Source organism: Phaenicophaeus curvirostris, chromosome 24 (genome assembly GCF_032191515.1).
Source record: "Phaenicophaeus curvirostris isolate KB17595 chromosome 24, BPBGC_Pcur_1.0, whole genome shotgun sequence".
Taxonomy (NCBI): Eukaryota; Metazoa; Chordata; class Aves; order Cuculiformes; family Cuculidae; genus Phaenicophaeus; species Phaenicophaeus curvirostris.
This window is the reverse complement of record NC_091415.1, coordinates 3,408,865-3,435,764: the sequence shown is the minus strand read 5'-3', so window position 1 is coordinate 3,435,764 and position 26,900 is coordinate 3,408,865. Positions and strand designations below refer to the sequence as shown.

The window sequence follows — 26,900 nt, the reverse complement described above, 5'->3', positions numbered from 1 at the left end:
GCACCTCTGCCTTTTCCCCTGCAGGCTTTGGAAAAGTGTTTCTAATCTAGAAAACATTTTGATCATTTCTGTGCTGTTAAGAGAATTTAGAAAAAGAAAATATAATTTAACCAACTGTATGTTATCGCCCAAAGACTCAATTAGGGAAATAAGAATTCCCTGGAGACAGCCAATTTGTCCCTCTTTCTCCACAAGTCAGAAGGCAGAGTCAATTCTCATTCAGCCGCAGAAAGAGACTGCTGGAAATTCACAAAACCTCTGCGGATGTTATTCATGAAGAGTTCCTGTCCGATTTCAAAACACTTTCTGTTTATCTCATCATCCCAAGGATACTGAGAAAAGACACCCAGCTGGAGCAGCTCCACGGAGTTACATCGCATGGGAAAATGAGGCATTCATGCTGGTAACAGCAAGCAATAAAAGGCATCCCAAAGGGCCGCAAAGCAAAGAGCAGCAATCTGGGGCTTTATGCAATAACAGGAAAAAAGAAAACATGCTACTAGCAATACATTCTGGGAAACAAACTATTGAACGCCAGGGAACTTGATTTCAAACAACTTTTGATCTCAAAGCTTCACAACACGCTAGGTCTGTGGAATAAAACACGAGTTTCTGGGATTTGTTTCCCCCGTAATAAGGCACACGCACCTCCCTCTGTGTTGTAGCAATATGCTGTGTAGTGTCCTGAGCCAAACCCTTTCCCGTGATGCATCACCACAGCGGAGAGGTCATAGACAAAGGTCTCTTTGTCAAGAGAGGAGAGAGAGTCCCTGCAGCAGTAAGGTTCCATGTTTAATACCTGGTCAAAGAGGACATGGACCCCAATCTTCTCACGGTGATTACGTTCAGACCACCTGCAAACACAAGGGCATGAATCAAAGACTCAGGATTCTGCATCTTGACAGCGGTGCAGGGCTGTGGGATGATGCACACAGCAGTGGCCACTGCCAAACAACTGCGAAGAACTTTCTGTGCTGGGGTCAAGTAGGTATCATAGCGTTTTTTCCTTCTGTTTTCACTCTAACACCTGCTACAGCCATTTTTTGCTTACTGCTGATTTGTTCCCCCATGCCCATTTGTTATTTGCTAGGGCGTTCTTGAGATTTGCAACAACCAAACACCTACTGTGATAGTCAAACAGCACTTAAAATACTTAGTTACATAAACATAACCACAGACACCTCAACTGGTTGCGCTAACCATTTTAGAAACTTTTCATAACATTTTGAACTTGGTCTGCTATATTTTATTCGACAGGTAAATACATAATACTGGCATTTAACTATCATAGGCTTCCAGCTTCAACAGATCAGTCACCTTATCATAGATGCATAGAATGGTTTGATTTGGAAGAGACCTTAAAGCCCATCCAGTCCCACCCCCTGCCATGGGCAGGGACACCTCCCACTGGATCAGGGGCTCCAAGCCTCATCCAACCTGGCCTTGAACACCTCCAGGGATGAGGAGCCACAACTTCCCTGGGCAACCTGGGCCAGTTCGTCACTGGAATCAGTTCATTCATTTCACAGCTTTGAGCCGTGTGCAAACTCAGCCAACTACTGTTAAGTACGACTCAAGGAAATAAGAGAACACATTATAGACAGGCTACCGACAGCAGCGCTCTGACAGGGCATCATAGCTAGTTTGGGTAAAATTTTAACACACCAGCATTTACCAGAAAGGAGAGACGTTATAAACCCACACTAATCAATTCTTTCCAAACAGACAGAGGGAAGTCACTTGCCCACAGCAGGCAGCATGCCCCACTCACCTGAATCGTTTAAGGTGCAGCCGGAGGACCTGAGGTAGTCTGTAGATCATTAACTGCTTTTTAGCTTCACTCAGAACAAGAGGTTTAGGAGAAGACTTTCGCCGTTTGCCTACCAAAAAAAAAATAACCCAAATCAAAGCAAAACCAGTTAGGATGCAGTTAATTTTCAGAAGGGGAAAAGAGCACATTCTGAACTCTCTTTCTTCCAGCAGCAGCAGTCAAGCTCCTGTGCACTTAGGATGGACACGCAAGTAAATGCTTCTTATTAATTCTCTTGCAGAGCAGGAACTTCTCTAGGATCAAAGCTCCTACATTTAAACATACTTAAGCTTTTGCACTTCTGTGATGCTCATCATCGCACAATCAGTTATCGCCCTCAAGCTGCTCCTGCTGACATTTTGCTCTGAGAAATAGGTCAGAAATATTAAGAATTATGTCCAAAGATATCTCGGACTGCAGCAGTTTCAAGAAGTGAATTACTAGTGCATAAATAATACTATTTGACACCATATTCTGTTGAAATACTACTTATTATAGCACTACATTGAAGTTTGTAGTGCGAGATTCACCAGCTCACGAACATTAGCACAAGCTAGGAGAAAACACTTTCAGGAAGGTTCCACCTCTGGCAGGGTTTCTGCCTGCCCGAGAAAGTGAAAAAACTGCTAGAACAAAACTGAAGAAGAGGAAAAAAGCTTTCTGTTCGCAGCCATTACTCTTCCCAAGGCACTGAACATATGACTGCACCAGGAGGAAGGCAGGTGGCTTTCAGGGCTTCCAATAAGAAATGTACCTGTTAATTAGATTCCTGCACCTCACTGCACCAGTTTGGAACAGATGGGCTGCTCCTCCTCCAGCACGGCTGACAAGCAGTGTCCCCAATAGTTCTGGCACCCAGACCCAGGCTGGTTGCCTTGCCCTGACTTTTTTTCAGCTGGTTCATTTCCTTACTCATTCAACTTGGAAGTAACTGTTAAAACTGAGGCTTTCACAAAGAATCAAAGAAAACGATGAAGCTGCTGTTGAGGCTTTGTGAACATCTTTTGTGAACTAGAATCTATTCAAATTCTATTTGGCTTTGTTTCAAGAACATCTAGTCAACGATTACCTCCCAATGCTTTGTGAGGATGTTTGGTAACAGATCTCTGCAAATACTTGCTAATTCAGACACTTAGCTGCAATGGAAGTCAAATTATTGGCATTTTCCTCCCAAGGGAATGAACATTTGACACAAATAGCAGTATGAAATTTCAAATCCAGCTTATCAGAGTAGCTGAGCTGCATGAAGCACGAGGCTAAAATTATTTTCAGGCATATAACGACCTTACTACAGGAAAGCAGAAGTCATCTTCTAGCTGAGCACAGCAAAACCTGCGCATTCATGTAACAGGTCATACATTAACCTGAGACTCCCAGAATAATGTCAGTTCATTGCTCCTTGACAAAATGCCTACAGAGAGATTGAAACTCTAACCCAGCAGCAGACCTTGAGAACTCTGCGTTTGTAATTTCTGGTTGAAGGATTCAATCAAGAACAAGCACCATACAAGGTCTGACACACAAAACCCCGAGACTAACCCTACAGCTTGGGATCTAAGAGTGGGAGGGGAGAGACAGAGACACAGTTATAGAACATGTTCTGACCCGGCACAGCTCAGCCTGATTGCTGCGCTCAGCAAGTGGACGTGTGTTCAAATAGAGACGTTTCCCTACCCTTGGTTGGAAAAAGTCGATGGGCAAAAGTGAACAGGGAGTTCACATCAAGACACTGCACCAGCGCAGAGTGCTTTGTCTGCAAAGCAGACATAACAACATTGCTGTGTTCTTCCCAAAGATCCAGTCGGTGCTCAAAGGAGCCCATTTTTTTTTTGGTGGTGGAGGATGTGAAAGCAAAACCCACAGAGATCCTCACCAGCTTTTCACAAACTGATCTGCGGAACGGCTTTGGACACTGGCAGCATCACACACAGCCACGTGTCAGCTCAGAAGGTGATCATAGCTGATTTTCTTACTTTGTTAAATAAAAAGAGTTACAGGCACAGTCTTGGGGTTTTTTTTTATGACAGACCTCATGCAGATCACTTGTTACAAAAGCTTTCTTGCCATGCAGGGATGAACAAACTGTAGGGGATACGATCCTTCTTTCGTTTCTAATTCCAGCACCTTCTTCCCTCAAAAACTCCTGAAGTTGCCTTCTGCTCCAACACAAGCAGCAAGAGCAGTTCTGAACAGGGTTGCATTAAACCCTTACCAAACTGCAGTGCTGAGTGGCAGAAACGAGAGAGAAGTCACATCAGATCCAAACTGGTACCCAAAGGAGCAGAAGCTACTGATAGGAGGAAACAAAAAGTGCGAGCAGTAAAGAAGAACACAGATTTCCAACGCCCAGAGGCCACAATACATGTTTTCAGACACACAAAACATGCATCGGAAACTTCCCTCGGAAAAGCAGATGGTATTTCTGGTGGCAAAGACAGCAGCAGGATCTGACTTACTGTTGCACTGGTCGCATGCATATATCCTCCCTTCCAGAGCTTCGGTCTCAGTGAATTTGGCCAACATCTCTGTCAGCATGCACTCTGTCTGGTTAACGGGGACAATCCCTTTCTCGATAGAGTGATAGCGCTCAGGGAATTCCAGGGAAAGATCCCAGAAGGGCTCAACGGTGTTGGATTTGTAGTTGCACGTTATGCAGGTGACCTGGGAAGGAAATGTGTACACACAAATGAAGTTGTGAGCATTTACACCTACAGGTATTTACATTCACATCTGAACAGCCAGGTTATGCCTAAAGGCAGTGCAGTTCCAAGGACAGAAAGACAACCTCTGAGTCAAGAGAATCATTGCTTATTTCCAGTCTGAAAGCTGTCTTGTCTTGAGCAGATATATTGAACGACTCTCTCAATTCCCTAAAAAAATTGAGACAAAATTCACCTTCACGGTATTTGCTTCCACAAATAAACTCATTACAGGTATCATATCACAGCCAGGTAGCGGCACCTTGGACCTGTTTTGTACTATAATAAGTACATGTTGGCATTATCACACCATCTTCCTTCTATAGTTTCTCTGCTTTCCTTCTCTATTTCAGAGTGTGTAATTCCTTCAATGTTTCATATGCTCACTGTATAAAAATCACCAATGAAAAGACAAATTTCAGGTGCATTTGTTTCCTTATGTTATCCTGGAGTATTACGAATAAGAACAGCAGAAAAGTTTTCAACTAAACTCAGAGGCAGAAAGTGAGAACATGAGGAGGTAACAGAAGCAGAAAGGTCTCGTCAGACTCTGTTATCTTAAGAACCACCCACCAAAAATCAGCTTCCAACAATTTAGCAGTCTGGCAGCTTCATCCACTGAAGGCACCTGTAACTTCAAGATGGATTCATAGCTAAGCAGGTAAGGAAGGAATCCTTCTGTGCAGAGAGGTGTTTGAAATACAGTACATATACACGAGAGTTACACAAGTGGAATAAATAGCTTGGCAAGTTCTTTATAGTGTATCAGAGTAACAGACAGAGGGCACTAATCACAGAAGCACAGAATCACAGAATGATTTTGGTTGGAAGGGACCTCAAAGCCCCTCCAGTCCCACCCCTGCCATGGGCAGAGACACCTCCCACCGGATCAGGGGCTCCAAGCCCCATCCAACCTGGCCTTGAATCCCTCCAGGGATGGGGCAGCCACCGCTGCTCTGGGCAACCTGGGCCAGGGCCTCCCCACCCTCACAGCAAAACATTTCTCCCTAAGATCTCATCTCAATCTCCCCTCTTTGAGCTTAAAACCATTCACCCTCATCCTATGACTGCCCCTCCTGGATCAAGAGCCCCTCCCCAGACTTCATTTAGGCCTCAGGATCTGTGAACACCCTCACACTGTTAACAGCTCCAGCACTGAATCTAGAACGCTGCCCCGAGCCACAACACACCAACAGCCAGAGCCCAGAGATGCAACTCAATGCAGAACGCTTAGTTAAGCCCACAAGAAGTTCACGCACTGCAGAGATAATTCAAATGAACCACAACTTCGAGCAACTTTTCCCTGAAAAGCCAAAAGCTTTAACTTGAAAAAATACACCTTTTAATCTTGAACATGTACGTCAGTTCTTACGAGTGGTAAGCTTAGTGGATCTGGCACTGAGAAGGACGATATAAATAGTAACGAGAGCACATACACGGAATACACCTCATGGTCTGATCTTGCAAACCCTCGAGTGTAAAGTGATGCACACATTTAATTTCTCCTGGAAAATAAATGTAGTTGTAGACTTTCAAAACGCGCTGGGCTCCCAGGGTCTGCCTTGTGGGGAGCAACACACTTCAGACAGGGGAATGGCACAAAGACTGAGCACCATGACAGGCACTTCTAGCTCCTGCAGACACACATGAAGCACACTCAGTACCTCAAGATGTATTTCAAATGCCTGCAAAAAAGTCATTGTCACAAGACAGCTTATTCTGCCCTCTGTCCTTCATCATATTCTTTAGAGCCATGGAAACAAAACCACCAGAGACAAAACAATTTACAAAGACACTTTAAAAACACAGTAAAAACTTAAAACCAAGGGCTCAGAACTTCTGCACTTGTGCAGATTTCATTCTGAAGTGACAAAACTCAACTGAATTTACAGTACATGCAACAAGTATCAAAGACACTGACAACCTGCACAGCAACCCAACAGATTTCTTTCTCAGTGGACACTCCTAAGCAATTCCTCTTGTGTATCTGGTAGCTCCTCAAGAAACAGAGGCTTTGCTCCCTTGTATGAATGGCTCCGATTGATTTCTGTGCATACCTGACTAAGCAACTGCCCATGAAAAATGGTGTTCACCACCTTCAGGACCTGCTTGGTGAGCTTTCTCTGTGAGAAAGGGATGAGGATCCTGCGCTTCGTTCCTTCCGACTCTAGCTCCTGCTGTACTTTATCCAACAACTCGCAGAGAAATTCCTGAGCGTCCTGCTGATCGTAACCTCGAAACGCTGGGATCAGGCTCCACACAGAGTGCAGCATGGCAAAGGGCGACACGAGCGCCCACTTGCCAGACCACATCACTCTGAAGAGGGTGTGCAATTCATGGCAGAGGGAGATGTGCTTTGAACTTGGTTCCTTGGGCTGTATTAGTTCTAAACTCCTGCTTATCGAGGAGCCACTATTCAAGCCAGCTGGCAAGCCCTGCGTGCCATACGATCCCACTTTCTCAGTCTTCCCCGACTCATTAGCAGCAGACCCATTTGCCAATTTGCCAGGCATCCTAGACTTCCCATTCACAGTTTTGGCTAAGAGTTCTTCTGTTTCACAGAGATCAAGTGTCAAAAAACATTCTCTAAATTTCTGGAGGTGACTTAGCACTTGCAGAATAGAATTCATATAACATGTGTTTCCCAGGTTCCTTAGACCCGTGACCCCGGGAGTCATCAGAGGCTTACGCCGGATGGAATAAAACTGTTTGAATCTGCTGCTCTGCATCTGCCTTGAGGTAGGGGAAGCGGTCGCTACCTCCCTGAATTTCCTTGGGATCAAGTTCTCTCTGTGCACATGAGACAACAGCCTCGCGCTCTTCCTCGGAGGAGTGTTTGCCAGCTCCTCCAGGAGTTGTCTCTTCATCTCCTGCCGCCGCTGCCTAGCTGCCTCCTTCTTTTTCTCCAACTCCTCCATTTGTTTCTTTTCTTTTAATTTTAGCTGGCCTCTAGAGCTCTTATCAAACCACGTCCGCAGCGCCTTCGCAAGCAAGGACTGGCGCCTGTGCCAAAGAGCTGTAAGCATTTGAGATTGTCCCTGAGGGCTCCTCTGACGGCTGCACACGTCCTCTCCCAAAGCCATTGATCGCAATGTCCTCCCACTTCTTGTTGAAGGATCATGTTTTTGACTTCTAATTGCTGACAGAGAACTTCTCAGCAATTTCAAATCACCCTCCGGGTTATCATTCAAGACATAATCTTCACAAAGGTAACAAAAGACATACAGATCATTAACTTCCATTGCCAACGGGTGCCTGGTTTCTTCAAAGTGTTTAAGTGCATGCTCCTCGATGTACCTCCCGCAGGCGACGTGGGAGCACTTGAGACAAGCCCAGATAGATTCAGTTGTCTGGCAGTCCACGCAGTGCCACTTCTGGGGGTTCAGGATAGAGTGGTCCTGGGCGAGTCGTAACCGCCCAACATGTTTGCATCTATCCATCTCTTACAGAAGTCTTCGCTGCTTTGACCTTAGAAGGCAGAAAAAGAAAGAAGAGGATCTTAGAGCCGCTACAGACATTTAAAATGATTTCTTTTTACCAACTGGGAAGACCTATAAAAACACAGATGTCGCATCCTGTCAATCCTAACTGCAGTTTCCTTCAACCGACTACATTATTTCTGCATGCAGTGTTTTTTAAAAGCGGTTTTTAGTACCAGCAAAAGACATTGGATTGACAAGGTCTACAGAATAAAACTGTCTGTCTACTAAGGAGGGTGCAGACAGCTGCCAGCGAGCCTTACCCAACCGGAATGGCTCGCTTCCAAGGAGAAAAAGATTAATTCAGTCCACACACACGTTTGATCTTTAGCTGCCCTCTTGAAATTGATACATACAAAATGAATTTGGAATTGGAATGCATGTCATCAGGACCTGACCGAGGTTACCAACTTCTTGCAGAAGCCACAAAAATATAAGATAATTGCCATAACCAGAGCATTTGCAAGTCGGGCTTTGCATTCTAGACTCAAACTCCCTGATTTCCCTCAGCCTCCCAAATGTTTCAGGGTTTAAAAAAGAATAATTATCAAGGGAAAAAATGAAATGTGTAACACCATGTCATGGTAAACCTAAAGGAACATCTGTGTGTGTGCGTTTCTGTGAGCACACAAACAGGAAAAGCAACTGATCTACTTAATTACTATACTGTAAGTGAAGGGAAATCAAAGCAGGGACACTAGAACTAGAAGGTGCAAAAAGCTTTCTCTCCGCATCCTTCATCCATGTGTTTTATAAGATATTCAGCTGTACAAAGAGCACAACTAGACACCGTGTGCCAGCGCTGTGGTTTCTTCTGTACAGTCCCTCCAACGCTCTGACCCGAGTGAGAGAAACTATGGGGTAGAAACAGTGCCCAGACCCATTCATTCACACACACACACTACTCACGGGGTTGTGTTTAAACATCCTTTCCTCCACGACGCAGCATCCCGGGTGCGGAACATCCCCATTTCAGCCAGGAGTCTTGGCGGTTCTTTGAGAATTTAATTACTGCTTAAGTCTCCATTGTAAGCCAGCACAACTTCAAAGCCCTAGAAAAGAGAATATTCTTGTGATGCACATAAACAAACTATGAACGCTGGCAGGGCTGCTTGTGAACACAATTAATCTCCTCAGTGCAAGAGCTACAGCAGAGAACACATTTATTACAGAGAACAGAATTAGCATGAATGCACCTAGGAACCCAGATACTTCAGTCACAGAATCATAGAATGTTTTGGGTTGGAAGGGACCTCAAAACCCATCCAGTTCCACACCCCTGCATTTCTCCCTAAAATCTCATCTCAATCTTCCCTCTTTCAGCTGAAAACCATTCCCCTTCATCCTGTCCCTGCCCTCCCTGATCAAGAGCCCCTCTCCAGCTTTCCTGGAGTCCTTTCAGTACTGGAAGCTGCTCTAGAGTCTCCCCAGAGCCTCCTCTTCCATAAATCTGTTGATCGTGTGCAGCCTCTTCCTTGTAAGTCTTTTGTAGCGGATGACCCAACATATGGCAGAGAAAAAAATCTGAGTAAAAAAATAACTGAGCAAGACCGTGCACCTCCTGCAATCAATTCAGTTTTGGCTGCTTTGATAACTCAGTGAAAGAAGGCAGGAGGACGTGGGGAAAAAGGGAAAAAAAAAAATCTGTCCTGAATTATATTTAATTTCTAGATGATTTTTCAAACAATAAAAATAAAATAACGAATAGTTGTCGAGTGTGAAGGGGACTGAAATAAGAACTAGAGAGGAAAGAAAAATAGGAAACCCCTGCATTGTGCCAAAGGCAGGGAAGACTAATAACATATCTGTTATTATAGCCTAAGCAAGACTAATTTAACTTGCTTACACATCCACAACTACAGCACTTCAGTACCGTACAAAGCAGCACTAGGAAGGACAGCAATGATACGCACAAAGTGGTTACCGACATCACAGAGAGGGTTGGGTCTGGCATACAGAATATTTAGTTAACAAATGCATTTTACAAGGGGCAAAGTTTAACACGATGAAGGCCATGGCACAGGTTCCCAAAGCTATAAGACAGGTATTGAATAGTTGCTTTGACTGGTGTGCAGAAACCCAGCTGACCAGGCTAAGGAAACATATTTTTACTGGCCCCCAAATTAGGCAGATTTACCTCAATTCCTATCTTTTCCAGGGACGCTGCTGCTAAAGACAGACTCTGTCAAAGGAAAAAATCAAAGCTTCTCTGTTCTTTAACTCTTCTTGACTTTAGATTAAAGCACAAGTGGCTGCTTCAGAACTCACCTCCACTGAGTGATTCAGTGGTGGCTGAATAACCATTTAGGTGGTTTATTTAAAGCAGTTAAAAATCTGCTGCTCCACCTCTTCTCTGGGCTGCGTTCATTCACTCACAAATACCTGGACCTGGAAAGGCACTTTTGGAAATCCTACACTAAACAAAGGACTGATTAGGTCTCTTCATTCCAAGTTAGAAACATCCCTTCCCACCCTCCTCCCTGACCTTTTCCCCCCCGCTTCTTTCTTCTTTATTTTTCTGCTTGACAGAAAATTATGGAATAATCCTGTCTAGCCTTGGTGAGCCCGAGTGGCAGAGATTCCGGCATGAAAGAGTATAGACACTATGGTAACATTGACAGCCTTCATTTACATAAAAGAATACTAATTATGTTGTATCATCAACATCTGTGATTCTGCTCACTGCCATATGCGACAGCGTTGGGAATTTAACCCTTGAATCTCACCGGCATATCCGAGATTTGTACCATGCAACAAAAAAAAACAGGCCTTGCACATACAATTTGCTAGAGAAGGATTAAACAGCGGCCAAGCGCAGCCGCTCACCAGCTCTGTGAGGTCTCAGGACACAAAGATCTTCAAAGAGCACTGAATTTATTCTCAATTTCCAAGGAAAAACGATGCTGATACGTTGCGAGTTTCAGCTGGGTAACATGCCACAACGAAATCAATCACACCAGATCCAGTGCATTAAAGAATCATGTTTAACAATGAAGCGGGCTGTCAGTATATAAATTACAAGCCTTTTGTCAACTGCTTTTCCTGTGTGGGCCAGCAAGATTTCCTGTTTGAAAAAGGAAAGCGAATTTAACAGCATCAGTCAGCGAACAAAGCAGCTTTGTTACACCTTGATTCAGTAATTCTCAGCACAAAAGTATCTTTGATACTGCAAGTGATATTCCCACTTGATTCTCTTAAGGTACCTACCCTTGCAAATTAAAATCCTAATACCATACACATTTGTCTGCTCTGCAAATTTGGAATAAACAGCGTTTATTTAACCCAAACCATGTTAATGATTTCCAGCCTCCTCAAATAAGACCTCCATCCTGGCACCAGTGTGGTCCTCACCTCAGAGCATCCGCCCCGCTCACGACAATGGGCTCACGTTCCATCCCCTGCCAGGTGCCACACACCGACTCAAAGATTCCTTCTTCAGGTTAAAGATGCCTGTTACTGACTCACAGTTTTGTCCCCTTCCGTGAAAACCGAATTAAACCCGGCTCTCTCGTGTAGCGCAGTACGTGTGCTCCAGGCAGCTGGAGCGTCTGCAGGCTCAGCCTCGCCATCCCACACGCAGGCAGACTGCTAAATAAGTCACTGAAAGACACGCACACGACTAAGAACAAAATCTGTTCCTCTTTTACATAGGTAAACAAATCGCTCGCCACAACCTACCAGTGAGAATAAAAAGAGCAGACCAACAGGAGGAACTACAAAGCTGTGATTAAAGGGAAACACAAAGATGAGTCAGAACCTGTAAACAGTTGCACAAGGGGGAGAAAAAACAACCTTGTGATGATTACAGGGCTGGAGCTGTTTAAGATATTGCAACGACTGAACACAAAGTTATGCGGTTGAGGTGACAGCCTAGGACAAGCCATAAGCAACAACAGTTTAATGATGGAGAATTAACACCTCGTGTTTTAAGGACATGGAAACGAACAGAACTCTCCTCTCTGCTATTACAGCACATCAGGTTTATTCCTTGGGTTTACAATTTTTTTCCATCAAGGGACAATCATGGAATCATTAAGGTTGGAAAAGCCCTCTAAGCTCATCCAGTCCAACCATCAGCCCAACACCACTGTGCCTGCTAAACCACGACACAAAGTACCAAGGTCTCAAGCTTTTTGAACCCCTCCAGGGATGGAGACTCCACCACTGCCCTGGGCAGCCTCTGCCAGGGCTTCAACCACTCTTGCAGTAAAGAAATTTTTCCTAATATCAAATTGAAACCTTCCCTGGCATAACTTGAGGCCATTTCCTTTCATCCTATCACTTGTTACCAGGAGAACAGCCCAGCATCTACCTTGCTACAACCTCCTTTCCTGGCGCTACGGAGAGAGATAAGACATTTCATTTTAAGAAATATCTATATACTTGTCCTTTCCTACCCACTTAGATCCTTTCTGTTCCAGGTAAGAGATGGGGGAAGGAAAAGAGGGTAGGAAGAACAACTTAATTGCTCTGTGGGGAGAAAAGGTACCAGAAGCAGCATGCAATACAACCAAAGGTGAGTTAAAACTGAAGTAAATAGGAAAAAAAAGGAAAATAAAGGCAGTTGTTTAGCCAGTTCTTCCTGGTTTACCAGTAATGTCCTAGAGCCCATTTGAACAATTCTCACCTTGCAAATCACTAATAGTATTTAAATACTGGATAAAACTCTACTTTCTTTTCTTATGTGCCTCGTAATCCTGGAAAAACTTATGGCAAGATCATATAACAGCTCCAAGAACCAAACACAGCAGAAACAATTTGTCTCTTGACCCTAAAAGAGCGTTAAAATAAAACACATGACTTTATTATACTGCTTTGTGCCATTGTTACACATTTGGAAACTGATTAAAGACATCTGTATGGATCTGTTGCCACCAGCTACTTTCTTTTCCTAAACACACACACCCCAAGCAAAATGAAAAGCCAAAGGATCAGGAAAGGTGCTGGATTTTTAGCCTTGGAAATGAGATGCAGCTTTCATTTACCCAGTGATTCCAGAACAAATAAGAGTCCAAAGTACTGACACAAACTTCTAGCTGCAGCCTGGAAATCACCTTTAAGGACAGGTGGGAAGCTCAGACCAAAAGATCCTTTCATTCCTTCATCCCTCTCCTGGGACTGGCAGAAGTGAAATGCAGCAGCATTTCACAAGGCCACTGGGAACCGGGACCGCTTGAAATAAAGCACATTTGTCTTTTTTTGTTTTACCTCCTCATTTTGTCTTAAAACACTGTAAAAAACAATGTCTTTAGATATTCTTGGTTTCTGTCAAAACTACAGATCCTACACAAATATACTGCATTTGATCAAACAGGTTTAAAAGTCTTAGGTGTAAAAATTCGAGCACCTTCTGCTCTCTTCCTGAATAAACAATTTTTTTATGTGCAACCCCGGAGCAGAATTTCTAGCATGCTGCAAATACTCAAAAGTGCAACTAAGGAGATACTAGAGAGAATATATATCTAAAAATGGCATACAACTACTCACAAACATTATTCCTACAATTATTTTAACCTACCCATTTGTGAGGAACTAATTATTGAACCAGATAGCTAACAAAAACATGTAATTGGAGCTGCATGGAAGACAGAAAAAGATTTCCTGCTCAAGACATTCATGTTCCTCTGGTAGTGAGAGCCGTCCACGTACATCCTGTATCGGCTCCTCAAAGCCACTGGCAATGGTAAACAGAAAAACTTGAGAAATTGATATTCTACTAGACTAAAAGAAATAGCTGCACGAATTAACGGATGTCACCACTGCATCATCTGAGCAGGGATCTTCAGTCCTTACCAAGTGATTGCACAGCCCAGAACTACTCACTCAACTAAAGCAAGCAAAACACCCAGGAAAACGTGAAAGCAGCTCTTTTTTACTGTCTCCAAAGAGCAACAGAATCATATAACGGTTTGTGTTGGAAGGGACCTCAAAGCTGATCCTGCTCCAACTCCCCTGCCATAGGCAGGGACACCTGAAAAACATTTCTCCCCTTCAGCTTGCCCAGGCAAGAACGGGTTTCTCCCTTCGCTCCTCTAGTTTGTACCCTGCTGGTTTTAGACTTTTAATTTGCATCTCCGAAGAGTGACAATCGCCCTAGAGATTTTTTCAATTATTCTGAAAGCATATTTTCTTGAAAACTGTCAGCTTTATATCCTGCAATTGCTGGATTCCCTCTATCCTGGGTGACACACTATCAAGTTAGTTACAGGCAAATTAACACAGCTGACAAAGAAAAATGGAAAATACAGGAGAAGAGTTACAGATGATTCCAGGTTTGGTGTTTCTTTGAAAAGGCAAGCAAAACAATGAATTAAATAGCTACTCTGAATACATGAATAAACCAGAAATTAGAAGACAGACAGACAAACAGGTGTGACTTGAGCTGTGATAGCAGAAGAAGTCGCTGACCCCATCTCCCTCCTGGCCAGCGCACACCTCAAGCACCAACCTCCTCACCCAGATGGAGCCTTGAAAGACAGAAACCCTCCACCTGAATCCAGAGTTTCCCAAATCCTGAAACATTCACCTCGGAAGGCAGCCAGTGTCCTGCAGGAGTCATGCCAAGCTCAGGACTTCAGGTGGTTTCTGCTGCTGGTACCCAACTGGCCCCACCAAGCTGTTCCAACTCCCAAGCCATAATCATAAGAGACCTTGATGGAAATGTGACTTTCCTGCCAACTTCCACAGCGAGTTCTGTTTTATAAACTCCTTTAAGTTAATTATAACTATGTCAATGTTAAACTGTTGCTGGGAGCTCACACTGTGCTGTAAAAATTTGCTCTAGGCCCAAACCTGGAATCTCAGGAATCAGTTTTCAAAGGAATATTCAGTCATTGCAAAAAAAAAACCGAAAAAAACAACCCAAAACCAAAAAAACCTCAAAGCACTCAAAAGCACAAGGATTAAAAAAAAATCCTGTTGCCTGCACTGGCATCCTCGGTGGGACTAACCACGACTTCTGCAGGACTTGGTTCTCTGAAGCATCTTGGGAAGCTAAAGCTGGTGGATTTTAGTGTACAATGCGGAGTACAGGCACTGTGATGTTTTGAGTGCAATTAGCTTCAAACATTTCAAACTCCACAGTGAAAAGAAAAAGGCTTGAGGGGCCCCCAATTTGCCCCGACACCAATTCACCCCCAAAAACTGGTCAAACTCCCTGTGAAGCTCAGTCTGCACAGCTGTAGGGAGGTAAGTGAGAGAAGATAAACGTTTCGTTCATGTTTTACATCAGCTCACAGATGGAAACGTCTCAAATCTTCAGAGATGTTAAGATCCCACTATCACAATGTATCAGACATAAAACCTACCAAGTACCAAGCAGCTACAAGTAGCAGAGATACTATACATACACACCCTCCCACCCCCCAAGATTTACAGGTGCAATCTGTTAACACTCCAACCACCGAGCTGATCAGACAAACTGCTAAAGCTGAATTCAGTACTCATGAAGCCCCAGGGAAAGAGTTAAGGATCAAAAAATCCCTCTTTCCCCTAAAACTCTGGAATTTTGAGTACTTTAGAAAAAAACTTCAAATGTTTTGACTGTTTTAGCTATGACTGGCACACTTAAATCTAAGGGCTCATATAAACTGAAAGGTGCTGTTAACCCATCTATACTGATCAAGACTGGAAGGAACATGAGATGTTCACAGAATTGTGGAATGGTTTAGGTTGAAAGGGACCTTGAAACCCACCAAGTTCCACCCCCTGCCATGGGCAGGACACCTCCCACTGGATCAGGGGCTCCAAGCCCCATCCAGCCTGGCCTTGAACACTTCCAGGGATGGGGCAGCCACTCCTGCTCTGGGCAACCTGGGCCAGGGCCTCCCCGCCCTCACAGCAAAACATTTCTCCCTAAGATCTCATCTCAATCTCCCCTCTTTCAGCTGAAAACCATTTCCCCTTGTCCTATCCCTGCCCTCCCTGATCAAGAGCCTCTCCCCAGCTTTGGGGCAAATATTATCAGCTTTAGGAATAGGGACTGAGGAAAATGCCTGGAACAGATAAAATAACCTTATTCTGCCTTTTTGAAATTTCCCAGAGAGGCTTGTTGGCAAACTCTAAGAAGTCAGAAAAAAACAGCAAGCGCCTTTTGCTTGCTTAGAATAAATTTATGAGTGAAACAAAAGACTTCACACTGCCTATGCCCTCCTAGAGCAATAATTCATACTTCATACAGGCCAACAAATAGTTGCAAATGTGCATGTGTCTTCTCTTTACATTCCTTCCCGATGAAGATCCTCTTAAACCAGAAACAGTTCAGCATTCGCTAGGAAAAGATCCGGCAGTTTATGGCTTGAAAATAATCACGGAAAGGCAAAGAGGAGGTGAAATTCTTCAGTTCATGAAGCATTTGAGTACAGCCCTCCTTAGAAACTCACCATCCAGGTATTTATGTTGCCATTCCAACTCCCCAGCCGCACAAGTTTCAACTTGGAATGTTTTAAAATTAAAACTATTTTAAAGATGAAATGTGAATATTCTTCCCAACACCGTTTCTCATCTAAGTGCAAAAGATGAATAATAGTAAGCGACTAAAGCCTCAGGTAAAGCTCCCAGCTCCCTGCAGCTTCAATTTCCCCTTCTGACCATAGCTTTAAGAACAGCTTTTCAATGGGCAATAAACTCAATACTATTTATTCGTTTGGGTCATTGCAAAACAAAAAAAGATACATGTCCTACCGATCCCTGAAAATGTGGGAAGTTCCTAAACAATGGCCCCGGCTGGCAAAAAGCATTATTAAAATGCTATACACTGCTTAGCTCACGGCTTTCTGGAAGTTAATGTTTCTTCATTTATTGCAACACATAAAATCCCCCCTTTCCCCTTTCTTTTCATAGGCTTCTGAGGTTTTATTTCTGGTTTGGCTTTTTGAAGTGTTAATAAGCTGGGAAACACGATACAGATACGCTGTGTAAAAAAGGCACTCACTTTCAAACAATTCACATTAAAAACATTCACATTAAACCACTTCTCAGCATTTCCTCTAGCCCTCGTGAACTGGTTCGAAGGGGAAAGAGTTGATGCTGTAATCCCACTGGCCCTTACATCTGTCGAAGCCTGAAGCAACATATCGCAAACGCATCCAATTTGAATTATCAGAACCAAATGCGAAATTATGTTTTGTGTTAGAAGAGCCTGAAATTAGACGCTAACTGCCCAATATAAAGTAATAATTTCACTTTAAGAGTCAAGCAACCAGCTTTATAGAATCCATGAATCCCCAACAGATCCTGTTTCAGTAATTGTGAAGCCATCAGAGAGAGACGTGCCACAGGCTTGTTAAACTTTTCTACCTGTTTGCCCTCAGACATCGCTCCTGAGGACACTCCGCCAGCAGATGGCAAAGGAGCTCTAATGGATGCAAAGTCACAGACTCCAAGTCAACACCAGTTTTCACTGTGAAAATCCAGTTCTTTACACCCTACAGCTCCAAAATGGCTGGGATTCACACCAAGACTGATGTCTTTTTGCTTCCTTTCACACTTACCACTGCCCAGTTCGCAAGTATCCAAGTTTAGTGAGCCTGCTCACATGGACAGAGTACGTGCTTACGTATTCGGGGTCAGGACCTGCGCAACAGTGAACAAGGCAGTTTAAGAATAATTAACGAGGTACAAGTCAAACAAAACAAGCCACGTTATATTTCAGCACGGCCTAACAAAGCAGGAATAGAGGTGATAAGCAGCCATTCCCCACTTTCCCCTACCTTGTTATTCCTTTTAATCATAGTCTGCTATAAAAAGCTCCATTTTTCAGAATACAGAAAGACTTATTTCTTTGGATCACACACTTTAAACACTATTTTTCACACTCAGTGTATACCACATCTATCACCAATCATCATATCCACAATACACTCAGAACTGAGGTCCAGAGCAGTAGCTCAGACAGTAGATATTGAAAATATTAAACCCTACACCTTCAACCTTTGGTAGGGAAAATCCTATGCCATTTCCACCTGCCGTCACAACAACATCAACAAAATTAGACACAACTTCAAAGCTGCGTTAGCAAGGCCAGAACCGATTACATTTGAACCCGCAGCACCTTGCTTCGCTCCCCCATCACTTGCAAAAATTGATTATTTTTGCACCGAAAGACATGCAGTTTTAACAAACCAAACCAAAGCCAAGGCCCTTCGTCGCATAGGTAGGAGGTGAAGTTTCCCAGCTCCGGCACATCGGGGAACGCTCTTGGTGCTGCTCCCGCACACCAAACTGCCGGCTGCAGCGGAGATCAATGGAACGGCCCTGGTGCTCGGCAGCAGCCTCTTCCCGAATCTCTTTGTGACAGACACAAAGACGGATTAAACCAGAGAGTGAGCCCTTGGTAAGTTATGGGTCCTCCTCTGTTGTTCTCTCTCGCGCGTCTTAATTCATATCCATCTTGGCAAAATCTTCGGCAGACGATTAACTAATTCAAACCAACATCACAGCTGATACAACACATAAAGCAATCAGTCAAACGAACATGTCACTGCCATCTACTGCAGCAATAAAGAACAAGACAAGCCCAGCAGGCTGTGCCTTATTAACTTCACAGCCACAATGAAGAGGCAAATGGTTTTAAATATCAGCACAGTGCTCCACAGTCCCATTTTGCTGTGCTTTAAGCAGGAAAGGTGCCTTCGATGTGTTCGAGGAACAGGCACTACAAGAGGAAAATAACGAAGGGTTTCAACACAATTCTCCATTTTTTTCTTTCCCTTGCCAATCAACTACTCTTAGGTCTTTTAAAACCCTAAGCGAGCAAAACAGAACAGCAGACAGAAAACATTCCGTGTGTTCTGGTTAACTGGTAAACGGAGTAAAACATAGCGACCAATTTATCTAAATGTAGCCAGGGCTTCTAGCTCTTTATTTGTCCAACCAACAACACTCAGACAACAGCTCAAGGTGCTCAGCAGCGTTTACTTGTGCAGCACACACATGTGCTCACAGCCCTGTACAGGAGCAAGCTTCTGATCCTCAGGTCTGGGAGAAGCACACGATCTGACCCAGCCTTCACTCGGACCACGGGGCTCAAAAAAAGGTTTTCTCCATTTCCTTGTCATCAAAGAATTGCAGAGATTTACCTGTCCCCTTGCTCTGAGTATTCCCCTCTGGAAAGACTCTTGTGCAAAAGGAGAGCCCAAGTGGCATGAATGAAACTGTATTTTCAGTCTTACCCTTCCCCAGGTCTACCCTGCCACTGACACACAAGGTCCAAGCCCCTATTTTCTGGTACACAAGAAACAATTACACGTGCTTACACGCAGTTTCTCCCCCCTCCTCGATGGAATTATTCCTAATTTGCATATTATGAATCCTGTTCTGGCTGAAATCCTTGTCTATAAATTACAGGCGTTATCGCAGGAGTAGCGCCTTTGTCCTCACTGCAACACATCAGCGTAACAGAACGAGGTAGGAAACAGGAACACGACTGGCAAAATATCAGGTTGTTAATCTTCTTTAAGGACTGAAGATCAACTCGGGCCCGATTCTGTAGCATCTGCTATTTTAATAAATTATCCTACTAAGAGGTTAGAGTTCAGCACAGCGATTTGTCTTGAGATGAAACGACAACAGGACAAGGAAAGGGGGAGAGGTGAATTTGGTTTTGATGTCACAATCCTATGCCTCAAAAAGCTGTCCCTAAACCTTCCAATACTATAAGAAATCAGAATAATATCTTTTTTATTCACTGACACATGCATTTTCCCTGTGTCCAAACCATCAAGCTGGGCAGCCCTGCTACCAAATCACCCTGAAATGCATCCAGAAAAGGAGCAGTGTGAATGTCAAAGCAGAATTTTTCAGTCTGCTTTTGAAAAACTCTTGCTGTTTTCAATCTCTGTGATGAGTATTATGTTTTCTCAAAATAAACTAACTCTTGCGAGAAGGACCTTCATCCTTGCTCTAATTCAGGTGAATTAACTATTCTTAGTTAAACAGATTTGCTTCTAGTCTTAGTCTGACGACAGATTAACTCATGACTGGTAGGATTATGGACTTACCTCTGGAACTAAATCACTTTTGAATCTCAGTTACAGCTATTAGTTCCTTAAAGCTTAGCTGAACAGCTTTTAGTACCTTCTTTGTATTTTTGAAAGAATGATTAAACATCATTAAAGCCAAGCTAAGGACTCTTTCTCACAATCCAGTGAATAAACAGTTAGCTGATTTAACTTTAAAAAAAAAAAGAATGCATGGATTTTTTTCTCCCTGTAGCCTTCTCTTCTCCAGGCTGAACAAGCCCAACTCTCTCAGCCCGTCCCCACATGGGAGCTGCTCCAGCCCTTGGATCATCTTCGTGGCCTTCTCTGGATTCCTTCAACCTCTCCCCCCACCCAGAAACCCCACAAGACATTGTCATTAATACAAACCCCACAGTGAACAAAAATGCAAACCCTAATGACTCAAAAACTATATCAGCTCCTCATTTGACTAAGTTACACAGATCGGCAGGGGCATTCAAGCCAGACAATATTTGCTGAAGTTTTGCGTACGAAGGAATTATTTGTCCTGATATCGACAGTTCAATATTTATACAGATAACACTCACACTAGAAGGCAGCCACAAATCTCTATCATTCTCATAATACACAAGGCACTTGTTATTCAGTTGAAGCACGTTTCATACACAACATGATGTGGAATTCTAAACAATCTAAAATTAGCAGGTAAAGGTAGCACCCAGCAGGAGATGCACCAGATCCTATTGCACCAAAAGACAGAAAGGATTTACCATAAAACACAGTTTTGCTGTTTGAAGAAAAAGCACATTTATCACAAACTTATTGGAATGGAGTCAGGCTTGGAAACACTGATCCCTCCCAGGAAAGCGGGGAACAAAGCCGCAGCAGTACAGAAACACAAGCCAGCATTGACTGCCCCTCTTAGGATACTCTTTTAGTATTTCCAGCTAAAAGCTACTTATCCCTTCATCTGCACACCAACCTAACCAGGCTGCAAAGACCCTGAGTCCGCACCGTTCTAATTTAGAGTTCAAAACCTTGAATTGTCTGCAGATGCTTTTCATAGCATGAGAGAGAAGGACAGAATGTAACTCTCGGACAGTATTTCTTCATCGAATCTAAGCCGCCCACTGCAAGTGAATGAGAAAATATGGTCGCAAGGCGATGCTTCTCAATCAAGTGGACGGATTTGCCTTTCAGAGTGAATAAGGGAAGGGGGCTGTGGTCACCACTCCTTAATCAGCTCAGCTGATGTCCTATAGGAGGTCTCAATGGAGAAACACAGCTGTGGCTCATAACTCTTGACTTGATCTTCCATGGTTTGACTGAAAAGCCTGAAAAGAACATAAATGCACTAAAGCTTTTCTCCATTAAAACGGTTCTTTCAAAACTGCCACTGGTTTCACCCAGAGGGGGGAAAAAAGTTTCTGTTTCAATAGTCTTGGTTAGAGGTTGAGCATAGATGTTTTCGTGATACAGACAACACACCGAGGTGTGTTATAATAAATCAAATAATCATTTTCTTTAAAGTGAAGCGTGTTATTTAGCAATTCCAGCCTTCTGCAGAGATTCCTACGTCTGAGTATGCGGTTCTCACTGTGGCTGAAGTGCGTTTCAGTTAGCAAAACTACAGAACATCAAAAATGCATCTTGTTAAGATTTTTTTTTTAAAGAGTACATCAGTCATGACTGACATGTTAGACAAGACATTTCAGATGTGCTCACACTAACTTTGAACTGTCAGAGCTGCGGATTCCAGATTCTGCCTTCGTTTGAAAACGCAGCTGAATTACACAGCTCAGGCAGTGAAACCAGAAAGCAAACCTGGACGCCATCGGGAGGGATGAGGACAGGCTAAAAAATGCTTCTGCTTCTCAGAGCAGCCTGTATTTTCCTTCTATTTTCTCAGCAAAGTTCTCACGAGGACAAATGTCCCAGCGAATTACATTATAATTAGCTAATTAGAGGAACTTACCTAGCAAGCCTTCTGTAAAAAATCTCAAGGTATGCCTCGACAAGTTTGTCATTTCCTGAGAGATTTTACACTGATCTTGGTAAGGCACTGGTGCTGTAACAGTTACCATGTGCTCGCTATCACCTTGTAAGCAAAAAGCTAATTAACAACACTTATCTCAAAGTAGCCACGTTTATTTCATTGCTACCCATCTCATATACGCTAAAGGTATTGACTCACTTCCTAACACTGCAGCAAAAAGGGGTTTTTCCCCCTTCAAAACCAGCAGCACGCAGTGTAACAGAGTGCGCATTTTAATTTGCATTTTCATCCCTACCCTGTGGCAGGAGTTACTGCAAATATACAAATGAAAAGCTTCAGGCTACCTTAGAAATCACTTCCCTACAACACTGCCAAAAGGGTGGAATCTCTCCCTCCATTTTTACCTTCTCTCCCCTCACTCCCACTTGAATCTTTCTTTTGTTTCGGTGGCGTTCTAGCTGCTCTGCTGCCCGTTATGCGATGGAGCCTGTGTGCTGGGGCTGTAATTCAACGGCACAAAAGTGGAGAGCGTTAGCGTCCATATGCACGGAGAGGTAACAAACAGCCCAGACGCTCAGATCTATAAATCAGATTTTAAAATGGTTGTGACTTCTGTGAAGCAACTTGTTGAATTCGCTTAGCAGACACCAAAGCGATGACGCATTAAGGGTTTCATGCTAACGAGGATGGACTTCAACTCACTAGTAACAGGAGGGGGGCTTCAATTCAACAGCCCAAACGTTTTTGAGGAGACGTGAAGTGTTTATACAGGAGCAATTAACAACAGGCTGCTGAGTCAAGAACATCTCCGAAGGTTTCACTCCCCAAACAAGAAAACCAGTGCTTGATGAAATATTTGAGGGGAAAACCACAAAGGCTGTTAAACAAAGTGAGAAACTTCCAGTATCTCTCATCCGCTGGAGAGGATTCATGCATGGAAAATGAAGGATCAGGGGGATCTTTCAGAGCATGTCCTGTCGCCAGGGCCACCCCATCTTTCTTTTCCCCCCATTTAGTCTGAATTTCTGCGTTCTCAAATATCCTACCTTAGGATCTCTCTATTAATTTCTAACAAATGATTTTAAACCAAAAGCCTCAGGTTTGTTTTCACTCGGAGCCAAGGTCAACTTCAGAACCCCCTTCACGCTTCCCCAAAGCAAAAAACACATGTGAAAGAACTTGCACGTACCCTTGTAAGAGAGAAACTGAATTTCACAGTATTTCCATTTGTTAGCTATTCTAAATCTATCTGCTAACAGTTTCTAAGGGCTGAGAAAACACTAAATCTCACTTTACGAGTCCCAGCAGAAGTCCTAAGAGATTTCACTATGAAACAGCTAAAGAAAGAAAAAAAAAAAAAGGCCAATAAAAACACGATTTTAAAAGACACATTCAGTATTTGATACCACTTTTGCCACTTAGAGAAAGTGCTTCTTGTCACTCATCCTTGGGTACTGAGACAAAACAATAACTACTTCTAAAAAGCACAATTAACAAGTAAGTGCATTCTAGCTTACGAAAACAACCTGCAGCATCTGCTGCGGACAGAGAGCTGTGAAGAAGCCATCGCCAAGTGCAGGACTACAATTAGTTCCAAGAAATCCACTGCAGCAAGAAACCGCACTCTAGGCTTTCACGCCCGATGCAGAGGCGACGCACAAAGCTAACTGTCCCTTTTCCTTTTTTCATCAGCAGTGTTTTGAAGATTAACAGTACAACACATGGGAGAGGGAGGCTTTGCCGTTCCCTTCAAGCTTACCAATCCAAATATCGCTCCGACCAAGAGCTGTTTCATTTTGCAGGCTGCAGTGCATGAGGTTTATTCACAATTTCTCCATCGTTACAGGCCTCCAGCGTGCCTTGTCAACCGCAGGGCTCTGTACCACATGCAGCCTGAATCTCCGCAGGAATTGTAGGGATGGATTCTTTACTAACGATCTTTGGACACACAACAGCTAAATAAATCCCCAATTCTGACTTACTCGCTGTAACACCCTATAAACCGTTGCATATGTGACTATTGTTAAGCCCTGCTCCTGAATAAGCAAAATTCCTTGTAGCAAACAGAACTTGCACAAGACGAAGAACTATTCCAGACCTGAAAAGCTGCCAACTTCAAAACGCCCTTTTCACTTGAACTCAGCTCAGATTAATAGGAAGAATGATTAGGGCAAAAATAAACAAGTGTTTACCGTTTGCAGCCTCTTGTTTGAAAGCTTGCCTAGCTCAGAGACATCAGATGTTGCTCCTGTTTGGCACACAATTTTCAAATATTTGAGCCTAGAGTATTTTCAAAGCAATTAAAAACAACAGCAAACGCTTTTGTTGCTCTCTCCTCTTTGTTTTTAACATCATACCAACAATATCTGACAATCATTAAACAACAGCAGCCCCCAAGTGCAGCTGCAAAAGGCAGAGCAGCAGAAATTCAGCGCTGGATCCGCTGCTGCTATAAACACAGTGTAACTTCAACCCCTTCTGTTAGGCTGACACTTGTTCAATCCAAGGGCGAGTTTAATCCGCAGTACTCACACCCACGAAGAGTTTTGATATTCACAATACCAGCAATTTACTCGCTCTCAGCCTCCCCTGTCCTCGTTCTCACATCCCATCGATGCATTTCCTTCTCTTGAGCAGCAGCTCAGATCCATCCCTCACCAACAATCCCCTCGTTCCCCCTCCCCAACACCTTATTTTTGCTTCCAGCCCCACCTCCCTATCATCCCTTTTAATCTGCTCCCTATTTTTTGCCTTGCCTTTGCACGGCAGCGATTCACATGGCTTCAGGACAAGCTCCCGATGAAGTCAATTAGAGTTTTGCCTGGGCTGGGGAATCAGCGACGCCTTTCATATCGCTCACCGTGCGCTCTTCAGCTTTGAGCGAGCATCTTCTCCGAAGCAGCACTATATAAAAGGACTAAATCTTGCAAGATTTCACATGAGACAAGCGCGGCGACTTCAAGCGTCTTTCCCTGATTAGAAGTGTAGCTCTGAAAAGCAAAGACACTTTTTCTCCCCCTTATATATTTCGAAACAACCGGGTGCTTTCATCACCCCTGGCAATATTCCCCTGCTGGCTGTACCTGGAGATCAGGAGCTGTTCTGACACACAGATTATGCCGTTTTCCCTACGTACAAGCGCAGGTAACACGATTAGCAGGCGCATTCTCTCAAATTTGCAGCTTTCCTAACACCGACTCCTGTTTGTAGCAGCAAGCAGTTATTCTCTTCAGTGATCCCAGCGTCCACAGGAGGGGACAAAAAAAACGCCTGCCACCCCCTCTGCTCCTAACGGTGCTGAAAACAGGATTTTAAAGCCTGCAGGGCTCCTTGAGGCGACGCCAGTGATGGAGAGACCCCAACCCAAGATGCCCTCAGCCCCCTCTAACCAACTTCTCCTCTTTACCAGGGAAAACACAAATTGCATAGCGGGTTGTTTGGGGTTTTATGCTAAATAAATACAAATTAGCATTGATTTTCCTCATTTTCTTGCCCCCTCCGCAAACACAACACTGGGGGAAGATGGGCGGGGGGGGGGGGCGTGTTGAGGCACCCTCACCCCCCAAACACAGCAATGAAGGGGGTGTCAGAGGGGATTGAGGCACCCCCCCAAAACAGAGCAATGAGGGAGGAGGGTGTATTGAGGAGCCTTATCACCCCCCAAACACAGAACTGGGGGGCATCAGGGGCTACTGAGGTACCCCCCTCCCCCAGCACAACACTAAGGGGGGGGGTCAGAGAGGATTGAGGCACCCCCTCCCTCAAACACAGCACTAGGGGAGGATTGGGGGGGGGTGAGACGCCTTCACCCCTCAAACACAGCAATGAGAGGGGAGGTGGGGGGGTTGAGGTTCCCCCTCAAACACAGCAATGATGGGGGGGTTCAGAGGGGTTGAGGTGCCCCTTCAAACACAGCAATGAGGGGGAGATGGGGGGTTGAGGTGCCCCCTCAAACACAGCAATGAGGGGGAGGTGGGGGGTTGAGGTGCCCCCAAACACAGCAATGAGGGGGAGGTGGTGGGTTAAGGTGCCCCCAAACACAGCAATGAGGCGGGGGGGGGGTTGAGGTGCCCCCCCAGACACAGAAATGATGGGGGGGTTCAGAGGGGTTGAGGTGCCCCCAAACGCAGCAATGAGGGGGAGGTGGGGGGGTTGAGGTGTCCCCAAACACAGCAATGAGGGGGAGGTGGGTGGTTGAGGTGCCCCCTCAAACACAGCAATGAGGGGGGGGTGGGGGGGGATGTGGAGGTGCCCCCATCCCGGCTCTGTTTATCGCCCCCCCTCACTAAGGACCCCGGTACCCGAAGGGGGGGACCCTGCTCTTCCACAAAGCCAAAGTTCCTGCCTCCCTCAGACAAAGGCTGCGACCACCGAGGAGGGGGAAGATGGAGGGAGGAGGGGGAAGATGGAGGGGGGAGAGGGAAAATGGGGGGGGGGTGTGCCCCCCCCCTCCCCAGAACGCAGTGGGGACATGAGGGGGCCCCCAGGACCACTCATCCCCCTCCTCACACCGGGTGTCCTCCCCCCTCCCTCCGTGTTCAAGGGGGGGTTCCAGCCTTTACCCGCCCCCCCCCCCTCAAGCCCCTTTATTTACCGCCATCACCAGCACGCGCGAGCTGTCACCCAGCGCGAGACGCCCCAACGGCCCTGGCCCCGCCCCCTCTCCCCGCCCATTGGCCGCCGCGCCCCGCCCCGCCCCGCGATTGGCTGGAGGACACGTCGCTCAAACCGCCCCGGCCCGGCCCCCCACCCCCCCCACCCCCGGCTCGCTCCGCTGCGCAAAGTGCGTAGAGCGGAGCCCCGTTCTCACTGAACGCAGGCGGGTGTCGTTTGCGCAGACGGATGTGGTTTGAGCGCGTTACTACGTAGTTTACGCACGTTCATAGAATCATAGGATAGTTTGGGTTGGAAGGGACCTTAAAGATCATCTAGTTCCAGCCCCCTCCGGCCATGGGC

The 26,900-nt window shown here is 44.8% G+C and overlaps 1 protein-coding gene across 4 annotated transcripts in view; it reads right to left on the bottom strand.

Annotated features, from left to right (window-relative positions):
- USP49 (ubiquitin specific peptidase 49) overlaps positions 1-26,582 on the bottom strand; it is a 33,459-nt gene extending 6,877 nt beyond the window's left edge. Inside the window, exons 1-6 of one of the 4 annotated variants that reach the window (XM_069876229.1) lie at positions 26,539-26,582; positions 8,898-9,040; positions 6,567-7,977; positions 4,267-4,471; positions 1,772-1,880; positions 649-854 (exon numbers count right to left, since the gene is read on the bottom strand). In XM_069876229.1, the coding sequence (XP_069732330.1) occupies positions 649-854; positions 1,772-1,880; positions 4,267-4,471; positions 6,567-7,949 (1,903 nt within the window). In that variant the 5' untranslated portion in view covers positions 7,950-7,977; positions 8,898-9,040; positions 26,539-26,582. Of the gene's footprint in view, positions 1-648; positions 855-1,771; positions 1,881-4,266; positions 4,472-6,566; positions 7,978-8,897; positions 9,041-10,814; positions 11,105-11,666; positions 11,686-26,538 lie in introns of those variants that run through there. The other 3 variants (XM_069876233.1, XM_069876231.1, XM_069876230.1) reach the window with 3 other exon arrangements.
- Positions 26,583-26,900: the final 318 nt, after the last annotated feature.